General features: G+C 41.8%; 1 protein-coding gene across 20 annotated transcripts in view; it reads left to right on the plus strand.

Moving 5' to 3' along the window:
- The window catches only part of SHANK2 (SH3 and multiple ankyrin repeat domains 2), a 695,900-nt gene that overhangs the window by 358,504 nt on the left and 322,729 nt on the right, over nucleotides 1-14,667 (plus strand). The window contains exon 1 of one of the 20 annotated variants that reach the window (XM_053285995.1): nucleotides 11,311-11,715. The exons of the other annotated variants lie outside the window; for them this stretch is intronic. Within the exon in view, the coding sequence (XP_053141970.1) occupies nucleotides 11,649-11,715 (67 nt within the window). The 5' untranslated portion in view covers nucleotides 11,311-11,648. Of the gene's footprint in view, nucleotides 1-11,310; nucleotides 11,716-14,667 lie in introns of those variants that run through there. 20 annotated transcript variants of the gene reach the window in all.

Consider the following 14,667-nt stretch of genomic DNA (forward strand, 5'->3'; position numbering starts at 1 on the left):
CAACTTTCACATGTTACTTTTACAAAGTGGTTTCTATAGTTAAGAGTAATCATTTTATTTCATGTTCCTTGGCCAGCAATAGGTTTGGGATTTCCTCCCACAATTCTTTTTCCCTTTCACCTCTTCTTTATGATGATTTTGCAACACTATCATCCATAATTTGTGTATAGTTAAATGTGTGCAATTTATATTGGCCTTGAGCTCAGTTTTTATTGTCATCTTCCCTGTTTACATAACTCCATCCACAGGATGAGATGGCTGGTACAATAGCAAGTATCCTTTAATATTTACACCGCTCATTAGAATGTGTTGATTTTTCCACATGTGGGGGAGTTGTGGGGGAGTGAGGAACCAATGTAGGTTTAATAACTGTATCAGCTAGCTATTCAGAATTGCAGCCTGGAATTTCCTTTTTATAGAGCAGAGAATCTATATTCTGATGAAGATATGTGGACACTTTTCTTAACTGTTAACTTGACTTTTGCTTTCCCAAACACATTACTTAATCTGTTCAGTGAATATTTATAGTTAAACTACATTCAGTTTGTGTGTTCTGGGCCACATATTGGAGAAGAGTGAAAAGTGGAGGTCAGCAGAGCACTATGCTGGTGAACACTTATATATTTAAATAGGGGACATTACTCTATATTTTGACATGTTTGAGTCAGATCACCTTCCTGACACAAGTGGTCTGTCTTCTCTTCTTTATTCCCTACTTGGACATTTGGACATTGTGCTGCTGATCCAAGAGTGGGGCGTGCACCCTGGTTCCAGTGTTCGCTCTAATTGTTTTCATCTGTATGCGGAATGAGTTTTGTTCTGGGCAGGAGTATCAAGGCAGTGTGTTCTCACTAGCATTCAGAATGGGGCCTTCCTGATTCAACCTGAGTGGGATCTAAAATTAACTGAGCGGACATAAAAAAACTTGTGAGTGCAGGCACGTGTGCACGCCTTAGAGGGAACACTGCCTGGTTCCATCCATCTCCAAACATCATCTATGCTTTTACTGAGCATGGAGAGGCTCTGTAGCACCAAAGAATTGTGTCAGCACTCTAATGAAAATTTCCCCATCATTCCTAATAGAAGAAGTGTCACTAGAGCACTGACACAGTTCTTAAGCACCGCAGAGCCTTTCTCCACTCAGTAGCAGCAAGGACGGGGCTTCGAGATGGACAGAAACAGTGTGAGCTTCCTGCTCATGGATCAGTGGGGCATGGCACAGTATGTAAGCCCATATCTTTAATGGTCAGGGTGTAGTGGCTTTCTTTATAGCTCCTATCCCCAATGACATTGTCCTTTCTCCCCTGCCTGAATACTCTCTTAGAACTGCCCTCTTCCCTCTTCGTTTTCTCAGTCTTTAGAAAAAGTTTTTACATTAATCAAGATTTTAAAAAATTATACAAATCTTTATGCCACTTGAAAGGTTTTTGGATAATTATCTTAAGCATAACATTTTTGTTCACATTGTACAAAAACTTGGCACTTTTGTTTAAAGGTAATCCTCAAAGGCAAAGGGTCAAATCACACAAAGAGTTTGGATTCAGCTGTGATTGATGTTAGTTTTGATTCTGGTTCAAAGCCAATAAAGGTTTCATAATCAATCTGGCACACTTTGCTAGATCAGTTCCAATTCATGTGGAAATATTTTTATATTATTAAATGGATTTGCATAAGTGATTGCACTAAAAGAAGCGTATTATAAAATGTTTCTTAATATGGCATTATGGTCTGGAGCAATAGAGAAAAATTACTAGATCAGAAGAGGGATTTTGCTAGAAAACTGTATACATATGGTGGCATAGCTCTGTGTGTATGTGTGCGTGCATGCACGTTTGTTCACACATATGTATGTAGTAGTATTGTCCTATATTGTAGTAGTACTGCCCTGCTAACTCGGCAAAGAGGCACCTTTTTAACATGGTGATACTCTTTATTTAGCAGGACTGTATGCTGGTGTCTGTCTTGCATTTCTTTTTAGATTGTGAGCTCTTTGGGGACAAGGATCCATCTTGTTTATTTATTATTTCTCTATTTAAACCTCTTTGGAGACTTTTGTTGAAAAGTGGTATATAAATATTTGTTGTTGTCCAAGATTAAAGATTATGGGGCTAGGGTGAAGATGGGTTGCCAGTTTGGCTTTTTAAAACCCAGATTCTGGGTTACGGCCCATGTGACCAACGAGTATACCTCTCAAATCTGGCTACATCACAAACATAATGGACAAACATTGTGAGACAGAAAGTAAGATTGCAACTCTAACCAATACATTTTGGTTACAGCAAAACTAAGGATTGCTAAAGTGTGGAAGGAATCAAATGCCCAAGCACTGCTTTCTGGTTGAAGGAACTTGACTATGACTGACTATAATGGAGGTGTTCAGAAGTTTAATTAGGTTGAAACAGAAAATAATTAAGTTTGACAACATTGTTCCTGGAGAATTATGATCATGTCTGTAACCTTACTAACATTCAAACTGAGGTGAAAGGATTTTTTGGAGTGCTATGATTTATTAAGCCACCTGATGAAGCAGCAGGGAAGCAAGCAGTGCCTTGAGAGCAGGAGGCTGTTGGTTCGAATCCCCACTGGTGTGTTTCCCAGAATATGGGAAACTCCTATATCGGGCAGCAGCGATATAGGGAGATGCTGAAAGGCATCATCTCATACTCTGCAGGAGATGGCCATGGTAACCCCCTCCTGTATTCTACCAAAGAAAACCACATGGCTCTGTGGTCGCCAGGAGTCGACACTGACTCGATGACACAACCTTTCCTTTCCTTCCTTTATGATTTATGTAGATAATCACAGATTTAGATTTATTTTCAGATAGAACTAAAAGTATTAAGAAAAAGGTTAATATCCTAAAGACCTTATATCCTAATCCTAGTTTTACACCTTGGATAGAAGAGCCTGCTGAATATGCGGGAAGATTAAATACAGACCTGACTAAGACGTAATGCTAGACCATGAACAAGCCTCAGGGAGTAATAGGAGGTTGCAGGCTTTCCCATGCCCTTCCCTCTCTCATGTGGGAGAAGAGGAGAATGAATGCTGCTTTTTTCTCCTTAAGAACAAATGGTTTGTTTGGACTATAGTTAACAGGCCACAATTCTCCAAGTTTATGCATAAAAGGACTGTGGTTTTAAAAAAGAAAACAGAAGCTTTTACTGTGACACATGACATGAGGGGGAGGGGAAAATGCATGACTCCACTGCCCTCTTAGGCTTGTTCATGTAGTGCTATACAATAATTTAGCATTGCATCTTAACTGGGCTATAGTTTGTCCCAGGGTGGTTTCCCGATTACACGCTGCAACAGTTTCACAACGTCCACTACATGTGCTTACATAATGTATGTGTTCCAACATCACTGTCAGTAAGGTGCCATCCATATTTCTGATGCCCTCTTTTGGGTTTTATTGCTGTTTTGCAGCAGTGCAACATTGCACCAGTGTTGCTGGAAAGTAGCAGTATTTTTCCATTGTAGGAGGGTTGCAATGATGTTTCTGCGGTGAGATGGCATGGTGTGGACAGCTCATTCTTTGGGGGGTGGTGATCGGTCCATATTGCCCCTTCCCACTTCAATTTTATTTTCATCTTTTATTTCCTATTTTTTCTTATTTTTCATTGTGCAAAGGGGAGCAGTGAGTGGGCAGGCAGTCACCCCTCCTCACTGCCCACTGGAGTGCTCCCCCACCTCCTGCCTCTCCAGGACTCAAGGAGAATGTCAGGCGGTGGCTCTTTTGAGCTTACTGCAAGCAAAGGCGGATAGTGGTGTGCACGGAACCACGTAGGCGTGGTCCGGCACTGGGGGGGGGATCCGGCCCGGGGGGGAGCAGCGTACGTGTGACATGTGTGGCGCGTGCACAGCAGCGATGGGCGCACATGCGCCGCAACGGGCGCATGCGTGCTGGTATTTTACACAACTTCCAGGCAACGACGGGGGCAGGGGCGGCAGGGAGGAACGCTGCCACCCCCAAAACTTCACTTAAAAAAAAAAAGATCATCACATCATCCCCCCGCCCCCTCCACGACCCAATTGGTCCAAAATGGAGCAGGAGTAGTGGGCAGAGAATGCATTTTAGGTAGAATATGGACATCCCTTGCCTGGAAAACCCATTGCAGTGGAGGGCAACATGAAGGGACACAACCCTGTCACGATGCATTGGGAAATGCTGTACTCACGGTTTGAAGCCGTTGCCTCATACCGTCGCACCTTGCAACACTTTTACCGGTGCAAAGCTCATAATCTGGAAAACACCCAGCAGATATTCTTTTGAGTCCCCACCCCCTGCAAGCATTCGGGTTTCCACCTTATTTTACTGAGCTTGCCTCCTGCCAAACCTAATAACCCATATCTGCCCCCCAAAGCATCTTTCGTCTAACCCCCCTCCGAGGGGGGATTAAGTGAAGAGTTGCTCCTCAAGCTTTCCCTTGTCTTCACCCCTGTTTTGGAGCTTGCAGAGGGGAAAGCCACTAGGAAACAAATTTGGATCAGAAAACTGGTGGGTTAAGTGCCTTCTCCCTAGCCACTTCTCTGCTCTAAATACCCCCTCTCCCAGAGTTGTTTTTCTTTTAATCTACATCTGGGCTCAGTTCCATGCATTTGCATTTATCACATTGGTTCAAATGGTCCCTGTTTATTGAAACCTGTCCTAGGTAAATTACTGTCCCTGTTTTTGCCTTTTGGGGATGCCCTGTTCAATGTTTTTTCAACTGATTAGCTGAACTTGTGAGTTGCTAAAATTGTCTTCAGAATTCAGCTCTCCCTGCTCTCTCTCTCAGAGTTTCTGGAAACTACGAGGCTATTCTCAGGGTCATACAAAATCGGGCTAAGGGAGCCTAGCCCAATTTTGTATGACCATGAGAACCACTGGGCTCGCAGCCAAGCCCGGTCTCACCAAAGCGGGTAACCCGCTAGAATGCCCCTCCCCTTAGCCGAAGTTAGCGGAGTGAGCGCTCTGCTAACCTGAGTTTTTCCATTGTGTGTTGCTGCAGCACGGGTCCATGCTGAGGCAACTCATGAGTACACCCCCGACTGGGAGACTTAAAAGCAGCCTTCCGGCTCCGGGAATCTCCCCAGTATGCCCTGCGCACTTGCGCAGGGCATGCTGGAGCTTCCAAGGGCCGCACAGCCCCCGATCCCCTCAGCCCCTGCCGGCTCCATAACGGAGCCAGCAGTCGTGTGGGCGGCCAATCCGGCCCCCCAGGCCTGCCTCCCTGCTAGTCTGCTGGGAGAGCGGGCTAAGCCCGCTCTCCCCACTAACCCTCTTGAGGCAGGTCTCACTGATTGTAAGACCCACCTCTAAATCTTCAAGTGGTTGGAATGACAAATCAGGTGTCTCTAATGCACATGCAGATGTCTCTAATGCAGGTGTCTCTAATGCACATGCATGTAAATGGGTTCAGAAGCATATAGAAACCCAATGTATAAAAATAATCTCAGATGCTAGGCTTTATGTTCAGGCTTCATTTTGGTAGGAACTAATGAGAGCGTTCCCTCAGTTTTGTTTGTTAAAACTTTTATTCTGAATTGGTCACCAGACCCCAACAGGTGGGCTCTGTTACTACTCAGGTTCAGTTTGGATCTCTGTTAGTTCCATGGGGGTTTATACTCTCACTCAGTGATAAGTAATATTGATTTGTACCAATATTATTCATAACTTGTATTAAGCACATGCAAAAAAGAACCAAAAATTGTATCAGTAATGTTGCTCTTTTTATTTGAATCATGCATGTAATGCTGCTTCTAAGACAACTTAGCATGAGTTGCTTCTTTTGCTTCAAGCAGTAATGACCTCATATATGACTGCTACTAAAACCTTGACATTTACCACTTGATCCCATTCTAAAATTAGGATATGTTGCAAATAGTATTATCCAGATCACAGTGCAAATGCATTTGCCCTATATTTTGAAAGAAATATGTTTACACTGCATATTATGTATTATCTTTTTAAAAAAACAACAAACATTGGCTGATCCCAGAAATCTTTCAGGCTTTTGCATTCCAACTGAATTTATTATTTCAGTACAATTAAATTCAGCCATTGCAACATGGTGACTGCTTTAGAGCTCATCACTGGGCACCTCTTGTTGTCTGGAAAGCCAGTATTCTGTGACCCTTGTATGATGTAATGTATGATCCTTGATCCCAGCTGATTACAGAAGAAAATGGTGCTGCAGAATCAACAGGTGTGGGAACAAAGTGACTACGAAGAGCCACACAAAAAGCTCTTGTACCCAAATGGTGCACTTGGATGTTTCAGTCCCCTACCCCCCCCCCCCCCGGGTACTGCCCAAACTTTTTGTGAGTAAAAATTTGACACACAGCTCTAGCTTTTACCTCTTAAAGCCCTAATCTGACTGGGCCCTGAATTTTTAAAGGAGTTTAAAAATGGGGGAATCTTTCCCCCATGCTTATCTAGATCTTCCAGAAAAGACTGTATCAGCTGCCCTTGCAATTTGAAGTATGGCAGATGAGCACTAGACAGACAGCTTTCTCAGTGGTTGCAAGAGATTTACTTGTGCCTTCAGACAATTCAAAAGACCTTTTTTAAAAAGTTAGGTTCCCTTTTCCTGTGATGGGGAAAATTTCTGTTTAGGTTTTTAACTAGATTTATTTGATTTCATGGCTTTTGTTCATGGTTAGTATAGTGTGTTAACGGTTGCCATGGTGATTGACTGTACTGTTTGTTTGGGTATATCGTGATAATGGGTACTGTATTTACCTGAATCCAAGGTGAGGTTTCCCCCCAAGTTCTTTGTGTTTAGAAAGTGGGGGGTGATGGGGTGGGGTCACCGTAAATGCACATACCAGGAATCCTCGCTGGGTCAGCCAGCTGCGATCAAAAGAACAGGAGCCACACGAGTTGCTCTGAGAGCAGCTGCTGCTGCAGCCCTTCAGAGCCAGCACTCCTCCTTGCCTTACCCCTGAGTCCTGAAAGCCTCTGCCTCCTCCTGGGCGTCCATTCTTCTCAGGCGCTGTTAGCTGCCTCAGAGGGAGAAGGACTGTGCCTCCTTGTTGTGCTGTGGTAGAGAGGAAATTGGGAGAGTTAGGAGTAAGTATTGCATTCAGTGGGACTTACTCTTGTAAACAAAGAGTAAAGTTTACAAAGTTCACTCTTGTAAACTCTTTGTAAACAAAGAGCAGATCAGGTTGCTGGGGGTGGGGACTTGGATTTGAAGGGTTAGCTAAAAATTAAAACCTATAAAATCCAATCCATCGATTTCCACAGAGAGAAAATGTTAAACATATATTTAAAGTTATGGTCATAGACAGACTTCATTGAAAAGTAGTTTCAAGCAGGATTTACTTCCAGCTAAGCAGCTAGAGATCTTGGAGACTTCCACTAAGCTCTGAAGGCTGTGCTTACACAAAATTAAACCCCACTTCTGGTTCTCACCCTGCCCTGTGCATTCACCAAGCTCTGCAACTAATTACTCAGATGTAAACCTCAATAGCTAGCAAAAACAAGCAGCCCTTCAACCAGTTGCCAATATACACATGAACCTGTCTCCTTATCCCATTACTGCTAAGTTTTCTCAAGAGCCTTTGGTGGGGAACTCTGTCAAAAGCTTTTTGGAAGCCTAAGTATACTATGTCAATTGGATCACATTTATCCACGTGCCTGTTGATAAGAACTCCAAAGGGTTGGTGAGGCAAGACTTGCCCTTGCAGAAACCATGCTGATTCTCCTTCATCAAGGCCTGTTCTATAAGTTTAACAATTTTGTCCTTCAGTATGCTTTCCATCAATTTACCCGGTGCCGAAGTTAAGCTAATTGGCCTGTAGTTTTCCAGATCCCCCCTAGATTCCCTTTTGAAAATTGGAGTTACATGAGCTACTTTCCAGTCCTCTGTATAGAGCATGACTATAGGAACAAGTTACATATTTTTTGCTAGTAGATCAGCAGTTTCACATTTGAGTTTCTTCAGAACATTTGGGTGGATGCCATCTGGCTATGGTGATTTGTTAATTTTTAACCTACTTTGCAGTGGGCTAATGAGATTACCTGGCATTCCGTCCGTGTGTGTGTCTGTCTGTCTGTCTGTGTATATGTCTGTCTGTGTGTGTGTACCCTGCTATCAAATTTACAGTGCCTGGGTCAATATGAACCAAATCAGGTGAAGTTGTAGAGACACATAGGGACACCTATATGGCATAGTTTGTGATGTCATCCATCCCAATTCAAGATGATGGACGTGTAAACATTTGATGCGCAAGTGAGCTAAATTGTGGACCGTCTAACCCAGGGCTGCTCAATTTCGGCCCTCCTGCAGATGTTGGCCTACAATTCCCATAATCCCTGGCTATTTGCCACTGTGCCTGGAGAGTATGGTAGTTCAAAAACAGCTGGGGGGCCTAAGTTGAGCAGGCCTGGTCCAACCAATTTGAAACTAATTTGCTGTAGGGACACATAGGGATGCCTCAGTGGCGTAGTTTGATGATATCTTCTACCCTGATTCAAGATGGCAGACGTGTGAACTATTGAGGCATAAGTGTGCTAATCTGTGGACAGTCTAACTGATTTGAACAAAATCTGGTACCGTTGTAGTAAGTAACATGTTGGGTCAACTTAATGGTGTAGTTTATAATGATGACATCCACCCTAATCCAAGATGGCAGGCAAGTGACCATTTAATATGTAAGAGGGCTAACCTGTGGACTACCTAACCAATTTGAATCAAATATGATACAGTAAAGAACATAAGAATAGCCCTGCTGGATCAGTCCCAAGGCCCATCTAGTCCAGCATCCTGTTTCGCACAGTGACCCACCAGATGCCTCTGGAAAGCCCACAGGCAAGAGCTGAGGGCATGCCCTCTCTCCTGCCGTTACTCCCCCGCAACTGGTATTGAGAGACATCTTGCCTCTGAGATAGGAGGTAGCCTATAGCCCTCAGACTAGTAGCCAGTGATAGACCTGTCCTCCATGAATTTGTCTAAACCCCTCTTAAAGCCATCCAGGTTGGTGACTGTCACCACATCTTGTGGCAGAGAATTCCAGAGGTCAATTATGTGTTGTGTGAAAAAGTACTTCCTTTTGTCAGTCCTAAACTTCCTGGCAATCAGTTTCATGGGATGACCCCTAGTTCTAGTGTTATGTGAGAGGGAAGAAAATTTCTATCAACGTTTTCCACACCATGCATGATTTTGTAGATCAGTCATGCATCATTCATCTTTTTTCTAAACTAAAAAGCCCCAGGTGTTGTAGCCTTGCCTCATAAGGAAGGTGCTCTAGCCCCCTGATCATCTTGGTTATCCTCTTCTGCACCTTTTCCAGTTCTACAATGTCCTTCTTAAGGTATGGTGATCATAGTTTGGTATGGCATTATAATATTAGCAGTTTTATTTCCAATTCCCTTCCTAATTATTCCAAGCATGGAGTTGGCCTATTTCACAGCTGCCACACACTGAGTTGACACTTTGAGCAAGCTTTCCAACATGACCCCAAGATCCCTCTCCTGGTCAGTCACTAACAGCTCAGATTCCATCAGCATATATGTGAAGCTGGGATTCTTTACCCCAATATGCATCACTTTATACTTGTCAACACTGAACCACATTTGCCATTTTGTAGCCCATCCCCGGTGTTTGGAAAGATCCTTTTGGAGCTCCTCACAATCAGTTTTGGATTTAACTACCCTAAATAATTTGGTGTCAGTTGTAGTGAGTGACACAGAGGGATACCTCACTGGTGTAGTTTGTAATGATGTCATCCATCTTGATCCAAGATGGCGGGCGAGTGAACATTTGAGGCACAAGTGGGCTAACTTGTGTACTGGATTTGGACCAAATTTAGTCCAGTTGTAGGCATAGTGAAAGGAAAGTAAGCAGATTAGTTTTCACTAGAACAATTTGTTAGTTTTTCAAGACAGTTTAGAACATCCTCTCTCGTCACCCCAAATTGGCCCAGTTCTTTAGCTTCCAAGCTGGAGAAGCTCAATTCTGGAATGAGTATGTGGTCAGTATCCTCTGCCGTGAACACAGATGCAAAGAACCCATTCAGCTTCTCTAATCTCCTTATCCTTCTTAATAATCTCTTTCACATCCTCATCATGCCTCTCTGGCAGTTTTTCTGTTTCTCATATATTTAAAGATGTTTTTATTAATTCCTTTGACACTTCTAGCTATATGTTCCTCAGACTCTCTTTTTCAGTTCTCCTTTTGCCTCCTTACATTTCTTTTGCCGGAGTTTATGTTCCTTTCTGTTCTCTTCATTTGGGCTTCCATTTTTTGAAGGAAGTCTTTCCCCCTTTTATAACTGTAGACTCTACTTGTTAGGCATGCTGGTGTCCTGAACTTGGTGGTACCTTTCCTCCTCCTTGGTATGCATTCCAACTGAGCGTCTATGATTGTAGTTTTAAATAAGTTCCATGCGTTCTGGAGTGATTTGAGCCTCCTGACCTTCTCTCTCAGCTTCCTTTTTACCAGTCCCCTCATTTTTTAGAAGTGTCCTTATCTGAAGTCCAGTGCATCTGTATCAGACTTCCTTGGCAATACTCCATTCACATATAAGCTGAATTGGATCACACTATGGTCATTGTTCCTCAATGGTTCTACAACTCTGACATCCTACACTAGGTCCTGGGGTCCAAGGTCGCCTTTTCTCTGGTTGGTTCCATGACCCACTGTTCCAAGGCACAGTCATTTAGCATGTCTAGAAATTTGGCCTCTCTACCAATACCTTCATGTGAATTAGCCCAGTGTATGTGAGGGTAATTGAAGTCACTCGTTCTTACAGTTCCCCGAGCCTTAGATGAGAGTTTTTGGAAAAAGAGGGGATTGCAATTGGGAGGAAGGGGCAGAGATACTCTTATGCAAGCTTCCTTCCAATCATGCTGTTCAGCTTGTATCTTTAAATCGATGTATATTGGAGCTAAGAGCTCTTTTAATGTAGTTCAAAGAAGCAAACATTTCTTTTCTTATAGTACTAGTGGATTAAAACTAACCTCCTCTTTCAGAGGAGGAAATTCACATATAGTGTAAAAGCCATGACAAAACAAGCATATTTGGCATTTGTGGGAGGAGAGAGGATTTGCATCTGAAGTGTTTTAACTCCTAGCATGCACTCATCAAGGTTATTTTTATTATGGGCGTGTTAGAGACAGGGCAAGCAGAGTGGGTTTTCAAAGCTGCTTGAGCAGATTTTGTTTGGCATGGAACAACCAAAATGTAGCAACGATAGCTATTAGTAACGTGGTACAGCTGGGCTGAATCATTCTTTTTCCTCTCTAATGGCATGCGTAATTGCTCTAGGTTTTCAGGCGTCCTTCACCCGCTCTTATTTAGATTAGTGACTGATGCATTTCCATGGAAACCTTTACTAAAAGAGGGGGGAAATCTGATAGTACAATGTGAAACTGGAACGATATGGACTCTATTGCTGAGACTACAACTTATATGAAATAACTAATTTCTTGATTTATTCTGATGTTTTGATCTCTGAAAGTTCTTATCACATTCAGCACCATTATGGATTTAGAAGTTTGAAGCCTTTCCCCACCTTCTTTTCAAAAGAACCTTCCTTTATTTTCAAGAACTGTGCTTTCACAATAGGGCTGAGAAACTCAAATCAAGTAACTTGAAAACTGGGAACTATGTTTTGTATTTTGATGGGGATGCAAAAACACAGCAAATACAACTGAGATGGTTACATCTAGGCTAGAAATCATGGCTGAAAATGCAAGATTCAAGAAAAAAGTTCATTTTGGAGGTACTGTGTAACATTGAACAATATAATGTTCTTTCTCTGCGTGTATATATATATATATTTGTTAATGTGACTACCGGTGCCTAAATGTAGAAAGATGCTATGAAAATGAAACGTTTGGTGCATCACACTTCAGCTTGTGTTCCATACGTTATTGTTAATGTACAGCTCATTACCAAAATGTTTACTCAGAATGTGTTCCACACATTTAAGTGGGATTTATTTCCAAGTAGCTGTGCTTAGAAGTAAAATCTTCGTGTCAAGTTACAGTAAATTTAAAAAATGAGGATTTGGTGATATCCCTCCCCCCCCCCCCCCCATGTTTTATGCTCAAAATTGTAGGAAATTGCATAGTTTGGGAAAAATATTTCTACTATATTGCCTGTGACTGATACGATCATTAATTTTTGTGGGGTGTGTGTGTGTGTGTGTGTGTGTGTGTGTGTGTGTGTAACCGTAGTTATCTAGTGTGTATCAGTCAACTTGAAAATATAGGCAAATGTTGGTTTTTGGTATGTCTTGCTTGTACTAGATCTGCCAGCTAAACTTACCCTTCTAAATAGATCTCAACAGTATATGCCATTTTTCAAAGAGTAATTTTAGACATGCTTTTTTCTGGTTTAACTCACTTAACTCTGGTTTACTATGTTTTATAAAGGATAGCCACTGTTTTCAGGATGGTTTTAGTTAATAGCTTAAGACTTTCCTTTGCACTTTGCATTTTTCAGAATGTGACACCTTTTTATAACACAGAAGACACTAGCAGGATCTGAAAGCAGCTATTGGCTTGGGGAAATTAATATCTTTTTTATAAAGGAAACCCTGGCAACAGCAGTAACATATTGCCTATCAATATGCTCTTTCACAATCTTGGAAAACTCTCCAATTTAAGGATTGCTACAATAATATGTATACTTAAATCTACAGCAAATTTCAAACTCTACTATTCCTAATAGAAATAATAATTATGTTTCAATAAGTTTACATAAGCATGTTAGTTGCACAGATACCCCATAGAGGCGTTTGGGAAATTTTTAAAGCACAAGTGCAGCTTTGTGATCATAAACCCTAAATATTTTGTCCCCAAGATAGAGTGGTTCATGTTTCGTGTTTAAACATGACACTTTACTATTTTCTATAGAGATCCTTATTTTATAGCTTTGTAATCTATTCAAGATTATTTTATATTTGAAAATACTACCGGGATATAAAATCCCTTCATGTACATGCATTTGAGTTTTTTTCATCCCCTCCCTCTAATACTATCTCCCCACACTGTATGATAGGCCAGTTTTTTGGGGGAAAGAGCTTAAAAGGCCCTCTTTGTTGTGGTGTGGAAGGGAAGCTAGTGCTTAAACATGGGGGAGGAAGGGAATTACCCCACTAAATGTACAGAATTCTGGTGTACTAGATCTGACTCTTGGGTGCTGTGAGTGTCATTTTGGGACTTTAGAAATATACTCCTTTCCAGAATTATTCATACAGATCAGCATGTTTAGAGAGTAATCAACCAACTGCAATCTGTGTAGAGAAAAAGTGCAGTTTTCTAATCTTTCAGTACATGCTTAGCAGAAAACCTGGGAGTCTAATCCGTGTTTTGATCCATTATCCAACCAGAGGGTAGAAGTTATTCGAAATTAAGCAATGAGGAATCAAATGATGTCTTAATTTAGATTCTAAACATCAAATTCTTGATCTTTTGTGAGTTCCCTCTTACATTTCTTCTTAGTGAAGTCCTCCCTCTCCCAGCAATGCTTTAAAATAAAACTTGAATGCTTTGTTCTTCTATCCTTGGCTGTTGTCAGTGGAATGATTTAAAATACTTGGTTTGTAACCTATTTGAATTGGGGTTAGCAGAACATTGCCAGGATAAATGGATCGCTTACTACAGGTGTAACCCTCTGCAGTATAGCAGTTCAGTAGAGTCATGGAAGACAAGTAAGAAGCAAATTAATAATGAGAAATAACCTTGAATCATATGCGGGCTTCATTTATATCAATAGCCAACAGATGGCATTATCCTTTTGTATATTGATGGCAAACATGTTCCACATCCATGTATAGTTTTATTATTTATTTATTTATCTATCAGATTTTTACACCGCCCCAAACTTTAGTCTCTGGGTGGTTAACAATAGCATGAAACAAGTTAAAAACATATACAAAAACTTAAAACAATTTAACAGTTTAAAAATAAACCAGAGATTAAAACCTAAAAAATTTAGAAAGCTGAGAAAGCTTGGGCGAAAAGATGAGTTTTCAGGTGTTTTTTTTAAAATTGCCAGAGATAGGGAGGATTGTATCTCAGCAGGGAGCACATTCCACAATCTCAGGGCAGCAACCGAGAAGGCCCATCTCTGTGTAGCCATCAAACGAGTTGACGGTAACTGGAGACGGACCTCCTCAGATGACCTCAATGAGTGGTGGGGCTCATAATGAAGAAGACGCTCTCTTAAATACCCAGGACCTAAGCCGTTTAGGGCTTTATACAAATACAAGCACTATGTATTTTGTCTGGAAACCTGTTGGCAGCCAGTGTAGCTCCATCAGTAAAGGAGTAACGTGGTCTCTCCAAGATGACCCAGAGACCAACCTGGCTGCCACATTCTGAACCAACAGAAGTTTCCGGACTACATACAAAGGCAGCCCCACGTAGAGCATATTACAGAAGTCCAGTCTGGAGATTACCAACAGATGTACTACTGTTTTGAGGTTATTGATCTCAAGAAATGGGCGCAGCTGATACGGAGCTGATAGAAAGCACCCCTGGCCCCTGCCTCAACCTGAGAAATCATGGAGAGGTGTGAATCCAGAAGTACTCCCAGACTGCGAACCTGTTCCTTTTGTGGAAGTGTGACCCCATCTAGAACAGGTAGATCAAAATAGTCTCTAGAGTTCTGAACCCACACAATAAGTACCTCCAGCTTATCTGGATTCAGCTTCAGTCATCCTCAT

Source organism: Hemicordylus capensis, chromosome 1 (assembly GCF_027244095.1).
Source record: "Hemicordylus capensis ecotype Gifberg chromosome 1, rHemCap1.1.pri, whole genome shotgun sequence".
In the NCBI taxonomy this organism is placed as follows: domain Eukaryota; kingdom Metazoa; phylum Chordata; class Lepidosauria; order Squamata; family Cordylidae; genus Hemicordylus; species Hemicordylus capensis.